Source organism: Lissotriton helveticus, chromosome 1_1 (assembly GCF_964261635.1).
Source record: "Lissotriton helveticus chromosome 1_1, aLisHel1.1, whole genome shotgun sequence".
Classification (NCBI taxonomy): Eukaryota; Metazoa; Chordata; class Amphibia; order Caudata; family Salamandridae; genus Lissotriton; species Lissotriton helveticus.
In genome coordinates, this window is record NC_136057.1 from 559404804 (window position 1) to 559424874 (window position 20071).

General features: G+C 41.8%; 1 protein-coding gene across 12 annotated transcripts in view; it reads left to right on the forward strand.

Moving 5' to 3' along the window:
* PLEKHA5 (pleckstrin homology domain containing A5) overlaps positions 1 to 20071 on the forward strand; it is a 1381245-nt gene that overhangs the window by 198644 nt on the left and 1162530 nt on the right. Inside the window, exon 4 of one of the 12 annotated variants that reach the window (XM_078674046.1) lies at positions 13093 to 13823. The exons of the other annotated variants lie outside the window; for them this stretch is intronic. Coding sequence (XP_078530172.1) covers positions 13093 to 13372 — 280 coding nt within the window. The 3' untranslated portion in view covers positions 13373 to 13823. Of the gene's footprint in view, positions 1 to 13092; positions 13824 to 20071 lie in introns of those variants that run through there. 12 annotated transcript variants of the gene reach the window in all.

Consider the following 20071-nt stretch of genomic DNA (forward strand, 5'->3'; position numbering starts at 1 on the left):
TTCCATCTGGTTTACAGATACTTGTCCAGGTTTGCCGCCTTGTTTCCATGCTTGTCGGCCAGTCTTTTTATTACCCATGTCTGCGGGTCTGGTACTATGCACCTGAGCTAGCTTGAAGGAAAAAAAGGATACTAGCTTAAGGACAAGAAAAAGATAGGTTGCTCAGAGGCATGGAACAAATAGCTTGCAGGTTTGTGCACAGTTGTGTTTGTGTGTGTGCACATTAAAAGTCAGTTGTATTAGCGCTGTCAATGCTTGTTTATTGGACTATGGTCTAAATAAAGATATATTCTGGACTGTCAATGCTTGTTTCGTTTGGATCTATTGCCCTACCTGACAGTTAGACTGCCTTATCTTGGAGATGGTCCAGAGCACAGTACCCCATAAATAAGAGGGTTTGCCGCAGCAGTATGGCAAATCATAACATACTTTACCTAATGACAGAACATGCTAATAATATAGTGTTAGCATTAGAATTACGAAATGTGAGGCCTACATTTCTAGAGTCATAACCTTTATTTTCTGCAGCAGTCGTACATCTTTGATGTGTGATATGACCATGTACCTTACTGTATCGCATAAGATACCTATCGGGTACTTGGTCGAGACTTTGTGTATACTTTATCAAACCCATAGGCATCTTTTGACATGTGCCACCCTAAGTCCATCTGGCCTTTTATTGCAAACGCCATTAACTTACTGATAATGATTTTTTTTCTTAAGTGTGGGCCTTGAAGGCTCAGTATGCACACTGCTGTTGGCTATAAAGCAAAGAGTGGCAGGCTGCGTTGTTGACCCATGAGTAGGGGGCCACTTAGCAGCAATTGGTGCATATTAACACTTATAAGGGTGCATATTTGACCCTGGTTTAGAACCAGCTTTTCAATAGAATCATAATAAAAATACTTGTATATATACATACATACAGAGGCTTTCGGTCAGTCCTCTATGTCCATTGGTCAGTTCCATGTGTTAACTTCCACCACAGCGTACAGCATAGCGTCACTACATCCATTGGCTGTCTTATATTGAGAATGACGGCATTTAGGTTGTTCTCCTAAAAGAAGCCCCGTCTGTGGCTGGCGGGAGATCATCTCTGCGTTCATTCCTGTGTTCGCGTTTTTTAAAGTTTTTTTTATTTAGAAACATTGGCAAGTCACATATAGGTAGCAGCATTTTTAGGTCTCGCCTGTCGATGCGCATGCGCATCGAGCAAGCGAGACTATAGGGGCTCATCGACTCTTTATCTAACTTGCAAGGAATCGTGGCGATTCCTTGCAGTGCCCGTGACTTTTAAGCTCAATGCGCATGCGCATTGAGCTTAAAAGCGCGTGCACAGCCGCCCGCATTCCTCCGACACCTTTGAAGTGAAGCTTAGCTTCACTTCAAAGGCCCGGCTTCCACGGCCGCCAGGCCACATCAAAGGCTTCCCCAGCACTGCCCCGCCCATCAATCACCCTCCCACTGCCACCCCCCTCCCTCTCCATATGGTGCGCTCTGCCTCAGGCCTCTGAGCCGTCCCTACGCTCCCCGCCCACCCCCATCCTTCACACCCTTTGTCATTACTTCGGCCCCGAGCCCGAGCCACCCCTACGCTCCCCGCCCACCCCCATCCTTCACACCCTTCGGCACCACTTTTACATGAGAGCTAGTTGCATAGTACAAGAACACATTGCCTTCTTAAAGCCGCAGGAACATTAACTAATTCTCCCACAGTCACAGTATAGTGAGCTGACATTCTAACTTGTACCTGGCTTTCTAGCTTTTCGCTTGCAGCTCTGGGCATTACGCCACATTCTTGTTATCTCATTCATCCTCCCTGGCTGACCCACATGCATGGCGCTCCTCCTCTCTTTAGATGCCGTCATCCTCCTCGCACTTCAGTCTCCCGCCACTCAGCTCGCGCCCCCTCTATGAACGAAGATGTTTACGGGCGTCGGTCTGAAACAGGCAATTGTCTTCCAGCTCCCGTGTTCTTAAACCCGGACATAGCGCAGAGCTGTAAATAACAGAACTCAACTTTTCAGAGAATATTTTGATCAATAATGTTCGTGTTTGTCTTCAGGCCCTATTACTTGAGTCAGAATGTGGCATAACGGCAAAAGCTGCCGACTTTGGAACTGGGAAACAGGGTTCGAGTCTAGGCGTCGGCTCAACATCCTGTTGTGATTCTGGGCAAATCACTTAATCTCCGTTGCTAACAAAGATGTGTTCTTGTGTAATGCAACTTGTGCTCGTGTAAAAAGCGCTCATATACCATCGCGTCGAGTTCATGCTATATAAAACTGCAAAAACACATGAACACTCGGAGACGCAGAGCTGTGCCAGGGCACTGACTCAACTTTTCCTATTTTTTATTTTTATTTACTTTTGCCCCTTGCCTCCATCGGATTGCTTCCACGAGCCTTCTTCCGCCAGTAGTTTGAGACTTTGTTAATCACGTCTTAGCTCGGCCTCATTATTTATCTCTCGCCTATCGCCTAATGATATTTAGTGGTAGCCCTCCGCTCCTACCTTACAATTAAACTTCAGCTACAGCCCCGTTTGTCCGCTCCTGCGGACTCCCTGCTGTGTGCCTCACTTGAAAGCGCTACTGCTGTATGTGTTAGCACATAAAAACAAGACCTGTTCTCTTTACCAGTGCTTCTTTTAATAGCCTCGTATTCTTCATTTTCCAGGGTCTGTTTGCCTTAAATTACTATAGTGTTAGAGTGGTCTAACAACCCCATCTCATGAGCCGAAATGGATAGAGCCACATGGCGGCAGGGCTTGAGAACCCTGCGCTCTGGCAACTTGACGAGCGAGGAACTGGTCAGTATTACAGAGAAATAACATTAGAAAGGCCAGAATGCTTCTGTGGGCAGGTGTGTGGAGAAATGCCAGGGCCGGGTCATGTGCCGCTCAAACCCCACAGCATTTTATTTTTAGCTCATTCATCCTCCCTCGCCGACCCACATGGCGCTCCTCCTCTCTTTAGATGCCGTCATCGTCCTCGCACTTTAGTCTCCCGCCACTCAGCTCGCGACCCCTCCATGAACGAAGATGCTTACGGGCGTCGGTCTGAAACAGGCAATTGTCTTCCAGCTCCCGTGTTCTTAAACCCGGACATAGCGCAGAGCTGTAAATAACAGAACTCAACTTTTCAGAGAATATTTTGATCAATAATGTTCGTGTTTGTGTTCAGGCCCTATTACTTGAGTCAGAATGTGGCATAACGGCAAAAGCTGCCGACTTTGGAACTGGGAAACCGGTTCAAGTCTAGGCGTCGGCTCCCTCCTCTTTTGGACACTCGCATTCAGGGGTAGATTCAGCCGAATTTTTTCTCTCCCATTTTATTTTCATTCTTCCCCTTTTCTCTTCCTCCCATCTGCCCCCTTAACCAATTTAGCTCCCTCCTGATTTCTTTACATGCACCTGTCTTTTGTTATCTCTGTTTCTTTGCTCCTCTCACTTTTTTTCTCTCCTCAGTTTTTACCATTCCTCCCCTTTCAATAATGTTTCCATTGTCTCTTAACTCACTCCTCCCGACCACTTACCGTCCCCACTTCCTTCATCTCCCGTTGGACCTTCCCCTCTCACTCCTCCACATTTTGTACCATTCCCTCCTCAATTTTTGCCTTTATTTGCGTCTATCCTTGGGTCCCCCCTCACCCACACTCGTTTACCTCCTCACTCAGCTCTTTTCTATATCTCTGTACCCTCCTCTATACCTCGCTCTCTTCTTTAGCTCTCTGTGGCTCTCCCTCCACCACCCATTCTGTTACCACCTCCTCTGTGTTTATCCCAATTTTTTTTTTCTTGATATGCCTTGTATATTGAGTTTGATTATGTAAACACACAGTAGGTTGATCCTTCTAAATGAATAGGTGATAACTGTCATGTTAAAACCAGTTGTTTATTTATATCTATTGCGTAAAATATATGCACTCTCTTTTTTAAAGTTACAGTTTCCCATATATGTATAAATTAACGAATGTATTGCTTATGACTTCACTGCAATATTCATTGGGAAGAGAATTACATCGCTATGGATACTGTTTTGGGGGGACCACATAATTACACTCCACATAATTACACTGCGCACAATGCAACATACACTCCAAATCCCACTCAGTGCCACATAATTACACCCCACATAATTACACAGCACTCAATGCAGCATACACTCCAAATCCCACTCAGTGCCACATAATTACAATCCACATAATTACACTGCACTCAATGCAACATACACTCCAAATACCACTTAGTGCCACATAATTGCACGCCACATAATTACACTGCATTCAATGCAACATACACTCCAAATCCCACTCAGTGCCACATAATTACACGCCACATAATTACACTGCACTCAATGCAACATACACTCCAAATACCACTCAGTGCCACATAATTACACGCCACATAATTACACTGCGCTCAATGCAACATACACTTCAAATACCACTCAGTGCCACATAATTACACACCACATAATTAGACTAAACTCAATGCAACATACTCCAAATCCCACTCAGTGCCACATAATTACACACCACATAATTACACTAAACTCAATGCAACATACTCCAAATCCCACTCAGTGCCACATAATTACACGCCACATAATTACACAGCACTCAATGCAACATACACTTCAAATCCCACTCAGTACCACATAATTACATGCCACATAATTACACTACGCTCAATGCAACATACACTCCAAATACCACTCAGTGCTACAACACATATTGTGTTACAAATGTTATAGGTGTCACATTTGCGAAAGATAAAACTATTTGCATTGTAAATGATAAAGCTATTAATTTCGCTATTTTCAAAACAAGCACATAAATAAAAAATGTGTAATTTACAATACCAATAGCTCAAACTTTCCTAATGCGAGACCTATTGCATTGCAAATGCTTGTTCCTTTTTATCGATGTTAAGCTTTTATTGCTTGTTGCGTATGTTTGCAAAAAAGTACATTACAAACCGGCAAAAGACTTACTGGCTTTGGCAATGTTTGGCATTTATTTTTCCTGATGCAGCGTTTGCAGAAGTGACCCGTTTAACTTGATTAACATGCTTGAGTGAAATACGGCTTCCTTTGTTTTGTTGTGTGTATTTCGACATAATCTTTGCAACTTTCCCACGTTTGTGGAACCCTAAGGCGTACAACATGATAGAAATGAGCAACTTGCCCTGTCACAAAGCAACTAGCCCTGTCACAAAACTCTTAATTGTTGGATTTTAGTCTGTGTTTAGAACGAGTAGCTCAGTCTCCATTTTTGAAAGAGGTCTACTCAAGCACATCTTTTTCCATGGTCAAATTGAGGGAATATTCAATGGCTGCTTGTAAGAATTGAAGTCCGGTGCATAGTGTGCAGAGAGCACTTGTCACAGAAGGACTAATAGTGTACAGAAGGAACCACATGCTTGGAGGTTATTTTGACCTACAAGGAGACATAAATATGCTTTTGATATTTTTTAACCCGTCACTTCAAATCTTCTCAAAGTTGTATGGCAACATGCATGGGTGAATCCTAACCTAAATATTGAACTGATTTTTGTAATCCTAGGCGCAAGATTGCAGTGGTCCCACTGGGTACAGCCTCATTGCAAGTGGGATCATGTTTATTTCATGCTTGATTAGCCCTGTTTACATTGGGTCATCGACATGTGCGGATTGATAGCTCAGTCGGCAGCTCCTCATCAGTAATGTCTCCCTTTTCCTAACCCCTTCACTTCCTGTGGTTTTCTTGGTCAGGTTCTTATTTCAGAGGCCCAGGTACCCATCTTGTTGTCCTGTTAGCATGAAATCCTCTCTCCTGCCGCCCAATGCAAACAACAGCCTCACTTTTTCGAGGTATAATTGAAAGCTGTTGTCTTTAGAGTAGAGTCTTTCCTAAATTTGGTCTATGAATCTCATTGGTTTTTTATCGACTTGTTGAGCGCCTTAACAGAACAGTTGGTTCTTCTGGGTTTCCGGTCTCTGGATAGTAGGAACATCTGTCTCTGTTTGAAGTGCCTTCATCTGTCGGCGTCAGGTTGTGCAAGTCGATTTGTGCTGAGATTTTTGGATTAGTTGGCTGTTGACCGTGCTTAATCTGTAAAAGAGTAAGTGCAGCTGCCCAGAGCTCTGCTCAGAAGCCCTCCGTGTCCCAAATACCAAGGCAGTCATCAACTTGATTACACCTCTTGCCTCTTTAATCCAAAATCAGATGCCGTCTGCCCCTTTATCTCTGTTTCAGATTCCAATTTTATCTTTTTGGGACCGTTTTTTAATGATTTCTCTTCCTCCTTTCTGTCCGTTTATCTCTTTTTCCTGGTACTGAAAAATGAGTGCCAGTGAGCCTCACCGGCTCAAATTAAGCACTGAATGTTGCTATTTCTTGAAGTGAAACATGTTTGTGATTATTTGCACCTTTTCATTGCCAGTGGTGTCCATGGTTTCTTTCTGGGTGGTTACTCATAGTGGCGGGCTTCTGTATCTGGCATCCAATTCGCTCTTCTTTACCTAGCACCCACTCTTCTACTTTAAAGTCTAATTCTTTGACATGTTGTAGATTTACATAGATCTCCATCTTGCCTCGTGCTTGAAGCAACGTAATTCCTTTTCATCCTTAGTTTGATTGCTTTCTTTGAATTTAACTGTCTAGCTCAGAAATCGTGTGTATGTCATATGTAAGCATAGGTTTCGTGGGACATTTACCTGTGGTGCTATGAATGATGTTCCGGTATGCCTTCAAGGTAATGTCTATTACTTGCTGAACAGGCACCTTGTCCAATTGTAATTGTTGTACAGTTTTCTTCACTGTCTATGTAAATTCTTACGCAATTCAATTTGTCTAGGACCATAGTGGCGTAATTGTTTGAAGTTGAGGTGTTTTGTAGAGTCATTATCGTTGAAAACGGAGGAGGGGACACATTGTATGATTTCATTATTTCGGGAATGCCCCACGTTGAAAATATTTCATCCAATGTCAGCATGCGGGTGGAAACACAGGTTGTGTTACCAGCAAGAACCTCGATCTATGATGGCCATTATGCAATACCCTTACCTCATGGATCCAAACAAATCAATTTCAAATTTTCTAAGAAATCCGTGGCAATATTACTTGACTTTGGCTTTTTTTTTAGCACGTCTTGTGCTGCATCCATTCCCTTAGGGCTGTCTTCCTGGCTATGATGTCCTTGTGCTTCTTGCGAGTCAGATTGTTGATTTGTTGACACAAACTCTTTGACATACCTATTCTGCTTTGCAGAGGGAGGGTACCATAGGAGGACACTGTGATTTCTCATCACTCGTGCTTGAATGCTGCCACTTCCGTTAGATTTACTTCAGGAGCAGGTGTGTGAGCTTCAATGTGTCTTCATCTGTGTTTGGTTACTTCTTCTGAATGTGGGGTCTATTAGGATTGCAATGGATTTCATTGAACATAAGGTTGTGACGCTTGTTCCATTACACCTCCGCATGGGATTTATCTTGATCTTATTGATTTAAGAGTGTGTTGGAACATGTTGTTTGCTGGTTTGTGTTCCTTGCCTGGCTTTTGCACAATGAGATAGGTGTTTTCTTTTAACCGTATCACCATATGTCGATTCTTGGGTGCATCTTGCCTTTGGGATTGCAGAACATCAAAAGTAGTGCTTATTGATGCGTCACAATCATGAATAGCTTTCCACAGATGAATAGATAAGTGTTTGCATGCCCGTACAGCTGCTGGACTCTCTTTTTCAGGTTGTAAGTTTGGTCTTTCACTGGTAAAGTAAGTGTTTGCTGGCTTGTGACACGATTGGACATTGGTCCTCTCATTTCTGATGTTAAGCCAGAATGGTTTTGAGGCATTCTGGGTAGAGGTCTACTATAACGTGTGTGCAGAGTTTTGGATTGAATTGGGTCATGTTTTCAGCCCTACTGACTTGCCTTGGTCATCTGAAATGCCAGACGTTTATTCAAAGATTTCTCCTTGTTTCGTCAGTGGGGCGCTGTATCTTGGATAATCCTTAACCTATTGTGCACAGTATATGACCAATACGAAAAAGGATCAAAATTCACAGATGTTGCTGTGAGCTTGTGTGTTGTTCGGTGCTCTGATCTTTTCAGTTTATGACCGCATGCCTTAGTCTAAAAGAAGTGTTTGTAGAACCTCAGATGATCCTTGAAAAAACTTGCATTTGCCTATTTTTAAAAGTGAAGTTGTCTTCCTTCATGGCTATGGAGGTCCTTATTTGGGCGTCAGCATGCTTATTGAGGGTAGCTCAGAACACCAAGATGTCATCACTGTAGGTGAAAGCCTCTAAAATAGGTCTGATTACCTTTTGAATTGCCCGGTTGAAAATTTCAGTCACTGCTACCCCTCCAAAAAAATCAAATGTTTTTACCAAACCGGCCCAAAAGTGTACTAAAAAGGGTGACATGTCTGACTTTCAAGTTTTGAGACTATATGCACCATTGAGTAGTGTTATATTGCTGTCTAGTTCTAGATGTCACACTTTCAATAGCCCAATTTAGTTGCCTCATATCAACACACAGGCCACTCCTTGACAACTGGGGTCACATTTATTTAATTCTAGATTGGACCTCTTTACATTGGGACATCCACATAAGCAGAGCTGATATCAGACTCAACACCACCTCACCAGCAGTTACTCTGTATCCTCTTTTCTGTCCCCTTCTTGCCCTGTGCTTGCCTTTCCCTCAAGTTGGAGGCCATTGTCCCTCACTCCGTCTCACCCTCAAGGTCCTGCTGCTCACCCTGTTGACCTCTTGTCACTGTTAGGGCACCCTTTGTATCTGTGTTCCTCTACGTGGTAAATAATACTTGGACATAAGGTTTTCCTTACGTCCATTGCATAAACGCATCTAAATAACTAAAACTTTATAGTTTACGGACTTATCAGCGAATGCAAAATTTTAATGGACATCAGAACCAACGGTTCCACCTTGCTTGTAGCAGCGTATGGCTGTATTGCAGAATCCTAGTTTCTTTGTTGGGTCGAGCCTGCAGGATGCGCATGTAATCTATTCTTAAAGAAAAGAAAAAACCTCTAGGGGAATTTAGACCGTAATTTACTTACCATTCGTTGGCATTATCATTACACTTTTTTGCTGCCTTTTAATTAGGCAGTGTATCCCAGATGCCACTTCTTTCATCATTTTGCTTGTTTGTGTGGAGCCTGGACCAAGTACGGGTTGATTTAATTAGTGTCTGTCCACTGCTCTCTGTTGTGATTGAGGTACTATAATTGCCGTAGGGTTGGTGCCTCCGTTCGTCGGTCTCGTGTGTTTGTGACCGGTAAATGGCAGCCATTTAGGAAAGGAATATGAACTGTTTCCAGGTCAAGCCTCGGATAGGTGACAGCTAATGCGGAGCTAATCAAGGCGCCATTTCGGAATGGAGCGTGAAATAGTACGGTGAAAGTCAAAATGGAATTCTGTTGGGTTGCCAATTGGGGAGAGTTTTGCTGTGGTAGTGAAACGGGAGACTAGTGATAGGTTTCTATTAATTTGGCATAGAAGGTGAAGGGGATCAAGCTATGAGCCCTTTTAGGGGTTTGTGCTCATTATATATATTAGGTTATTATATTATTGCCGGGGTATAAGGGGGTTGTTGCTCATTATATATATTTGGTTATTATAATATTGCCGGGATATATATTGAAATCTGTTAGGAGGATATAAGCATCCAGTGGTGCTAATCAGAGCATCGTAAAATGGGATGGGTTTATAGGGAGTATTACTACCTAGCAATGTAGGTGGGACAGACCTATAGATAGGAGAATATTAATGAGTCTTGGTACTTGCTCGACAGAGTATGGGTGTTTTTTGGGGGGTTTGGGTACTGGTGATTGGTAAACTGTATCATGCTAGTTTTGGGTGGTTTGGCATGATCATGCATGTAGGTGACATGAGCTTGCTGGAATTGGAGGCATAGGTAGGTCGAGCTAATCCCAGGGCAGCTTGGTAAGTTGTAGGCACTCCCCGTCAGTTGGCTGGATTGGGTTATATATGGCATTAGATACTAATAAGTACTAATCATGCTAATTGTGGGTAGCTTGGTTGGCAATAACTGATAGCTAGCTGGGTAAAGTAATACATATGTAAGGTGGTAATACATAATACATGTTTCCCTTTATTTTGATCCTGGATTTCCTATAGTGTCTAGTCGTCTCCAAGCCATACATGCATTTCTGCATCTTTTAGTCCCAGGGTCACTGTCTTGAACTTTAGGATGAGTTCACTTTCTCGTCTCCTCAGATTAAGTTCACGATCTCTGCCTCTTCTGGCTGGATGGATAATTTCTAGGCCGAAGAAGATGAAGTCTTTCTTGTGTGGGTGCTTCTCGTGAAAATGTTCTGTGAGTGGGTGACCGCAATCATGCTTGTGTATATTGCGGTAGTGTTATTGAATGCGGTTACGTAGTGGTCGAAACGTGCTCCCAATGTATGGAAGGTTACAGAGGCAGGTAATTGCGTGGATGGTAAATTTGCTGTTGCAGTCAATCCATTATTTGATGGTAAATAGTTTTCCTTTTGTAAGTGGTACCTGTGTAGTTTTACTTCTGCTCAATTTGCAAATACTGCAGTTTTTACAGGTATGGAAGCCAGGTAGTCTGTCTAGAAATGTTGTAACCGGTTTCCTTTTGTCCTCAAGTTCAGATTTGCATAGAAGTTTCATCAGATTGGGTGCTCTTCTGAAAGTCATTTTTGGGTAGTTTTTTAGGTGGTCAGTTAGACTGTTTGTTGTAGAAGATGCCAGAGGTGTTTCAGACTTTGTCTTATCTTCTGGTGTCCATTATGGTAGTCGGTGATGAAGCGTATCATGTTGTTACACTCACGCTGGTGTTTAGGTTGGAACATTTGTTTCCTTTCCATTAGAGTTACTGAGGCAAGGGTGTTGGTAAGTGTGTTGCGGTTGTATCCCCTTTGACTCCGCATCGTTATGATCTCTTGTCTTTTTCCTTGAAGACTTCGTCTTCACTGCAGTTTCTGCGTGTTCTCAGGAATTCCCCTTTTGGGATGTTTCTCACATTGTGGCGTGGATGGCAACTGTCTGCTCTTAATTTGGAGTTAGCCACTGTTTCTTTTCTGAAGAGTTTACTATGTAGAGTATTATCTTTGACATAGAGTGTGACATCCAGAAAATTAATCTCATTTTTGGAGTGGGTGTGTGTGGTCTTTATCCCCCAGGGAGTTTTGTCCAAGCGTTACAAGAATCTATGGAGTAGTTTGACATCACCTTGCCAGATACAGAGGATGTCATCAATGTATCGTCGCCATAATATTATGTGAGAGGTGAACTCCGCAAAGTCTTGATCCCACAGCCAGAATTTTTCCACATGGCTCATGAAGATACATGTGTACGGCGGCGCATATTTGGCCCCCATGGCCGTACCACGTTTCTGCCTGTATATTTTACCATTAAAGCTGAATATATTGTTCTCTAGGCAGAACTCCAGCATTTCTAGAATCATTTTGTTGGTTTCCAGAAGGTTAGCTGATTGTGTCCAGAGTGATCGTTGGGTTGCTGTGATACCATCATGGTATTCGATAGAGGTGTAAAGACTGACGATATCAATGCACACAAGTGTAAAATCCGGTTCCCAAGTAATGTCTTGTAGTTTTAGGAGGATATCTTTCGTGTCCTGGATGACTGATGGGATGTCCCTCATTAGTACTTGTAGTTTTTTGTCAATGTATTCTCTTATCCTGGAACAAGCTGAATTGATCCCTGGTATGATTGGTCTTCCGGGTGGTGGGTATGTCCCTTTGTGTATTTTGGGAAGAAGATAAATGGTTGAAATGGTGGGGTGTGGTAAGTACAGAAAGGTGTTTTCAGTTTGCAATTATGAGTCCCAAAGTGTACCATTTGTCAATCTTAGCTTTGATCGGTTTTAGGATAACCTGTGTTGGATCACGTGTTAGGAGTTCATAGCATGTATCCGTTCCCTAGTTGTCGATTGGCTTCCAGAATGTAGTCATCTATATGTAGTGTTAGAGTTTCCTCCCTTGTCCGCTTCTTTTAAGATGAGATCCTTCCTGTTGTTTAGCCTTTTGATTGCTGTTCTCTCTTCAAGTGTAATGTTGTAGGGTAGATACTTGGATTTTCTTTGGTATTTGTTGTATTCTTGGTCCAGGTCATATATGGTGGGAGACATCAATGCAATTGCCTGCAGGTAGTTGTGGAGTGAAGGTTGATTTTTTGGTAAGGGCAGTATCTATAGAGATGTTAGTTTCGATATCTAGTTCAGATCTGGTTCTGGTAAGTGTGTCAGAGTTGTCGTATTCAACACTGAGATGGGTTAGAAGATCAACATGTTCCAGGTCTTGAATGGATAGTGCTGATGAGATGGTTTCCGGATGGTGTTCTTGTCTCCTGGTGTGATCGGCATAGAATACTTTCAGTTTGAGTTTGCGTGTAAATTTGAACAGGTCAATTTGTGTTCTTGTTAGGTTCCAGGACGCAGTTGAGCAAAATGAAAGTCCTTTATTGAGAATATTTGTTTCTTGGTTGGATAGTTGAATACAAGACCACTTCTTAACCAGATTTTCTGGGGTTAGGTTCTTCTTTCCAGTGCCTTTTTTCTGGACCTGGTAGTCACGCCTATTGTTGGGGGTCTGTTGTCATCCGTATTATGGGGAACCTGCCGGTGTTGTAGTATTTGTGGTTCTGATACCTAGTCTGTAATGCAGCACCTCCTTGAAAAAATTCACCTTGCATCGTGAGTTGTCTCCTTCCGGCGCTGCTGCCGGTGATTAAATTTCTGAACCTGACGAAGCTCCAGATTGTTGTTCACTGCCATCAGGGGTTGTAGTGTCCTGTGGTTTGGTGTCGTACCTTTTTGCGAATGTGTACACTCTACCAAACTGGTAGTCTAGTTGGTCGCGTCTGAACTTGCGGTTCTTCCTTTTGATGATATCCTATTTCTTCTTTTTTGCCATTTTTATTGTATAGCGTGACCACGACCAGACGGTATTGAAGCGCTTTACATGAGCACCCATAACAGTACAAAAGTTAACATTAATTAATTTTAATTCTACATTATTTGCCCAGGAACACCAGTTACATTACACATTAATTTATTTTTTTCTCATTTTTAGTGATTTGCCCAGTATCGCAGGATATGGTGCCGATGCCAAGAATCGAACCTGGTTCCCCAGTTCCGATGTCTGCAGATCTGGCCGTAGTGCCACATGCTTCTATCCCTTCTCACCCACTCCTTCTCCATTTGACTTCCTGGCTGCTTTCCGACGCTCCTTGACCTGCCTAGATGGCATGCAACATTCAAGGAGGGCTCCACTGTTCACTCGCTCAACTCTTTGCTCCCAATCACTGCAACAGTCTTTACCTCGGAGCTGGCATCATCATTATGCCCTCTGACAGCACTAACCTGGTCTGAAGCCAGAGCCTTTGCTTAAATGATTCTTCCTCTGGCTAGTGCCATGGTCTCTCCAGCCTTTTTTAAGCACAATACCATGGCCCCAGCATTAATTGTCTGATAAGTCAGACTGAATTAGAAAGCAATGTTTAAAAAAAGAAAAACTAGCATTGGCAAAGCCAACAGGTCTTGCTTATCCAAGATGTATTGGATGTGCCGATGTTTTTTTAGCTATGTTGTACAGCAGCGCAGCTGTTGTGCAGCATGTCTAAAAGTTTTTTTTTAAAGTGCTATGGACATCTTTTTCCGTTCGGTCAGTCAAACTATAGAATTCATTACCCCCAAACAGAAGACCCACAGTTAACCATCTTATTTTCAGAAGATTACTCAAGAGCTGTCTCGTTTCTACATAAACATCATATTTAAAATACAAATGTACAGCGATAGTATGTACAAGAGACCAATGGTGCATGTACGGGTTTGTAAACATGTACACATTGATTGAATTTATTCAAATATGTGCATTTCTTTGTACAAATGTCCATATTACATATGAATAAAAAGTATACATACTTTCTTATAATTAACAAATGTCCTAGTGTATATATTACTTGAGCTTAAAATTATACACTTCTTATATTTTTGCTCACAATGTATATCAATCATTATATAAATAACAAGTATTTGACATCATGATTATGGGTCTGTATTGAGTATGATCACTCATATCACAAAATTCAAACATGATTATACAGTTAGTGTGTGTAAATGTTATCTATTCAATAAACTTGTTACTTAAAAAAGAATAAAAACATAAAAATAAACGCTAATTAATTTATGGGAAAAGACTACAACAATATGAGTATCACTCTCTATTTTTATACTTACTAGGGTAATGAAAAAAAAATCTTTTTTTTAAATTCGAGAAATAAAAAAATATATATATTTACATAAATGTATACTTTTATCACCATATCCCTATATGAGTAGATCAATACATCAATAACGTATAAGGTGATGTGTAAGCCTATTGGTTTATTTTCCCATCATAACACATCTGTCATGTGTAAATATGATTATAGCAATTGTATCTGAGTGCTTCACTATTGAAATATGAGGGGACAAATATACATTTAAGAAAAAACTTAATTTACAGCAAAAATGGAAAGTTTGAGTTTGTAAACCTTTATCCATGCATGTACAAAAGATAATTTTTCTAGTACAGTTTTATATCTCCAAATGATTTTCCATATGCATTGCATGTTAAAATCTTTATGTATGTATACCTCTTATCTGTGCTTATGTATCTACATATTTATATATTTTCCAATCACAGCAAAGTTAACTAATATCAGCAAACCTCACCAGACCACCACACTGACTCATCTTATTCATCTTCCAAAATATCCCCTACCACCATGACTCTTCCCAAACCTCTGCTACTACTATGAACTCCCAAATCATTCTTTCTAAACGCCGCCCTTCTTTAGCCATCCTTTAGTCTATTAATCCAACTAACAGACTCACCTGTCTACCAATCCAACCACTCCCAATAAAAATGTATATTCCCCTCTACTAATCCACCACTGACCCATCTGTGGGTTCTGGATTAGCGTTCTAATCGCGGAAAAGCACTTCAATGCATTGTTAGGGTTAGTAAGCACTATAAAATCACAAATACAATGATGGGGTAAATACTGGCTACAATTTTTTGTTTTTACTTTCAACCATGGTGTACAGCTGTACCACATGTCAAAGAAAACATTGACATAGCCAAATAACTCTGCTATTTGTTTTTTCAATGTTTTTTAAGCCATGTTGTACAGCTACATAAATGCTGTGCAGTACGGTTGAAAGTGTAAGAAAAAAAAATGAAAGCACTGTGATGCGCCCAGCGTTGACCACATCATTGCACTTTTTAAAATACTTTCAGCCATGCAACGCACACTTGGGCTAATGTTCAACATGGCTAAAAAAACACTGACAAAGCCACTGGAACTCGCATTGGCAAGGCCCATTTGCTTTCTTTTTTTGCAAATATATATATAGCGCAAACTGAACCCTAAGGTATTGGAGTGCTTTACATGAGCATCAGTTCCGTTACACAAGGACACATTCATCTTTGTAGGCACAGGGAGATAGTGATTTCCCCAGAATCACCGGAAGCTGAACAGACACTGAGGCTCGAACCTGATTCCCCAGCTCCAAAGTCGGCAGCTCTGGCGGTAAGGCCACAACCTGATTGCCAATGCTTGTTTTCCTCCTGTACTGGAGAAGCGAATCCAATTTTGCACATTTTGACGTGTGAAAGAAATTTCATACCATTTTGTATTCAGAGTGTAATGAGATTTTGAGGGCATAAATAAAATTAATTAAACCTTACTTAAACAATTTAACCCCTTCCATGCTGGTGACGGAACCACTCCGTCACCAGCCACGGGGTGGCCTGTGCTAATGACCGAGTGGTTCCGTCACGGCCCGGCGCGTTCTAATGGGCGGGCAGGGCCGTGACGGAACGACTCCGTCATTAGCACAGCCCACCCGTGGCTGGTGACGGAGTGGTTCCATCACCAGCATGGCGGTGCGACGCGCGGCCCCTCTCCTCCCCCCCCAAGCCGCGGCGGAATTACCGCCACGGCCAAGGGGTTAAGATTGTTCCTGGTTCTATTTGAATGCCACTTTAAGTGTGTGGAAATGAAACCTATGTGCAAAATCCTTTGATAGTTTTTATTTACTAGTCCTGCCAAACCGTCCCAAAGGAAGTGGAAATAGTAATCTTTATCATCACATTGACATATTTATGATTGTTGTCTGCTTCAGTGTGCGCATCATCCTCTTAATGGCCCTCTTGCAACAAATGTGTAAAATAGAAAATCAAGCACATCAGTGTACCTCCTAATAGTGTTACACTGCCAAACCCGCGGTCGGGCCGCCTGCCAGATTACAAGGGTTTCTCATGTCTGGCCGTTTTTAAATTCTTTTTTTTTTTTTTTAACGTTTCTGCGGCGGTGCCGCAGAAAATGGGCAACACCATGAGCACACCAAAAACCGTTCCTGCGCGGCATGAACTGTAAAGTCCATACCATGCAGGAACTGGGGTGCATGCACACAGGTGGGCACATGCTGCCAGTATCTGGAAACATTGACAAGAGCACAAGTAATATGTTTGTTGAAAAAAGCAAATGCCGAGCATTCTGATCTTCAGTGCACTCCACAATGGACCACCCCACTGTTTACTTCGTATTGTGCCAAGATATAAAAAGTGGAGTGGATTACCAGTATATAATTCATTGTAAACTAGAAGTTAGTAATTAATACATTGAATAAAGATCTCATTTTATTGGAGTGCCAGGCAGTTTATACTTTATACACTCCGTAAAAGAGAAAATAAAAACACTTTTGTAGCTATTGACCGGATATCGAAACCAGAGCTAAACCAACTCATCTACGTGCTGCCTGACAAAAGTAAGGTTATTTCTTGCCATGTCCCTAGATGTGGTGTTGACTGCAGACCGCATTCTTGATCAGGACTGCTCAACGTGTTATGACAACTATGTGCAGGCTTGCAGCACAGCAGGGTCAACTTATCCTTCTAATGTTATTATTGTTTTTAAATGAATCAATTGCAATGCCTTCTACGCAGCACAACGACGCCGCAAAACAGATTTTAAGAGCTATATACGCTCATTTTCATTCATCTGACTTTCTTTGGAGATTGCTAGCGTAGGGTAAAAAAAAAAAGTTTCCCCTGATTTTAAAACTATAGAAGTCAAACAATGCAGCCGGCTTCCCCCTTTTGTCCTGCCTTACCTTCCATTTCGAATTTTTGAGCTCCACCGTGGAAGATGACCTCCTCTCTCCAGCTGTGGTGTAATTGTAGCCTATCTTTCAGCTAACGGGAAGGAGTGGAATCGAAACACCACAGTAACCGACTTTCAGAGTACGTTTCTGTTTCCACTTTTGTTGCAAAAGTCTCTGGTTAAATCAAAATGATACATAAAATGCGCACCACCGTTTTTTCAGTCCTTTTTGCGTCCTCGGCTGGCTCAGTGCTCACGTCTCCTCCAAAATGCTCATGGTAGTCGTCTCCCTTCTTAGCCGAGCCTCAACTTCTAATGCATGGTCAAGCAAAAGGTAAATTGTGGCCGGGAGTTACTGGTGAGTAAGCCCTCTGGCACACTCCTCACCGGCTCAGTCTGAAGTGTACATTGCATCTGTCAGGGAAGAGAGCAAAAGGACACGTAGAGTTGGCTCTGCAGAAGTTCAGACTCCTGCCACAGGCCCCCTCCGTATCCTGCATCAGTGAATCAGATCGGAAGGAATTAGAAGGACAATAACTAACTCTACAACTTTACTTTTTTGTCTTGCGTGATAAATTAGAACAGCAGCGAACTCTGGTTACAGGGCCTATGCAGATTCATGATTTCTAAATACGCTGACAATAATTGCCTTGACAGATAATCACACAGTTACTCCATGTGTCACAAATACATTATGTATTGATTGTGTACCTTTTGATATTGCTTGACTAACATTTGCTGTGTGTTTGGTGTGATTTCTGTAGGTAGATAACTCATCTTTGACAGCCAGCAATAGCCCAGTACAGCCAGCAATAGCCCAATATAGCCTGCTCTTGCCGAATCTACCCAAAAATAAGAGTACCTGAAAATAATTGGTGTTTGTTTCCTTTAGGTGTAATTATGTAGCATCAAAATCATTTCAGTTAAGGATAAGCATGTTGAAAAAGTTTCACCATCCTGTTTTAAAACTGTACTGCAGGGTCTGTAGGCCTTAAAACCCCAGCTCGCCAGTTGCAGTAGAGATGTTGCCCCTTGCAAACGTGTATCTGTAATATGCCGAATCAGTGCACCAGGATGTATTTGCCCCCAATCTGCATGGGCACCTGCCGGCAAGTGCACATTGTTTTATTTTTTTTTAAACATTTTAATTGTATGTTCATTGGCATTTAGATGCAATACACAACTTATCTGTTTTAACAGCAGTATCAGCACTTGAGGCAGTAACAAGACCACACATTCCAAATGGTAAAGCTTTAGATCCTAAATGGATACAATGGGAAAATTCTCTTGCTACAACAGACGTGAAACACGCATTTGTCCAAAAATGAAAAAACTAGCAGATCTGGAATACGAACATGAATATCCTCTGCCAATCGAAATTCTGACTCTCGAACAGTACACCTGTGTAATCTACACGGACAGATTTGCACAACACTACGTTGTGGAAAAACAAATTTACAATGCAGCATGCGCGATTGTTAAAGGTCGCTGGCGCTTAGGTAAATTCAGACCAATGGTCAATAAAACTGAATCACTCAAACTGTACAGCTCAGCGAGCTGAAATAAGATCTTTAAAGATGGCGCTTGAAAATGCCGATCGCGAATTCCCCACACTAATAGTGTGCGATTCGCATTACTGCGTACAATCTTACAATAAATACGTGCAGAACTGGGTTCAAAACGGCTTCAAAGATGAGACAGGTGCCACATTAAAGCATAAAAAGCTTTGGGAACAAGTAGTTCTTTCACAGAAAGAACTACAAAAGATTCACGTGATACATACACTGAGTCATCAACCTGATGAATAGTTAAAATTCCCTCCTAGTAACAATTCTCCACCCAGCATTTGACCCAGTGGTGCTGATAACGAGAGGAAGAAAGCCAGTTGCTTCTGGTTAGGTGCTTATACGCACACCAATGTAATCTCCTTCTCCAATAATCTGCCCTTCACCAAAAAATTACAGCCCACCTTATAAACTAGTGAGTAAATGAGCTCAGAGGGTCCCGTTCCTGACCCATATCAGGCCATACACATTGTTTACGTGGAAGATGGGGGAATGGAGCAAGATGAGCAGACAGCTTGTTTATTTCATATTTGTTCATACCTGGTTCTCAATAAAAGAAATCATCATAAAAGGTGCTACAAAGCTAAAGGTGTCTACCACATTGATCATTATTTCTGAGGCAGCGTTTTCTAAAAAAATATTGGTTTTAACCTATAGCCTGTTACGTGCAAGTCTCAATATTTATTAATCTTGCAAATCCTCTTGGCCAGCTACAAACTTGGTTACACAAGGAAAACATTTTATTTTGAAATGATGCAGAATTCCTATTGAACACTAGAGAACATGCACCACTTCAGTCCGTTACAAACAGACATTTTTTGGAAGAGAAAATCCCAAGTATGTGGATCAACAAAGCCTATTTTATCAGACTGTACAGACAATAAAGTGTGGACTGATGTGAAACTATTTAGCAGCCAAATGAAAGTTGGGAAGATTGCAGTAATTAACATTTAAAATGGGTCTTCCTGGCTGATATGCCTAGCAAATTAGAAATTTCATCTCAACTGTTGAAAACTAGCCTATATCCATTGCCAGCACAACTGCTTTAAAATGTTGTACATTTCATATCCGACACAGTCCATGTCTGAGAATGGATCCTTTGGATACATACTTGTTAAAATGGGAGAATGGGGTGATAGACTTTCCTCCCTTCCCTTTCAGTTAGCTGCAGATACAGATACGTTGGTGTACCTGTGACATTTTTTTAAGTGTCTGGCAAAGAACAGAATGAAAGCCATGCTTTTACAGAAGTCGGTGCCCTTAACCTCTGCTCGAGAGACTTTTGAACTCGAGATCGCAAGGTCTTCAGCTGAGATGTAAATGTAAATAAATGCAA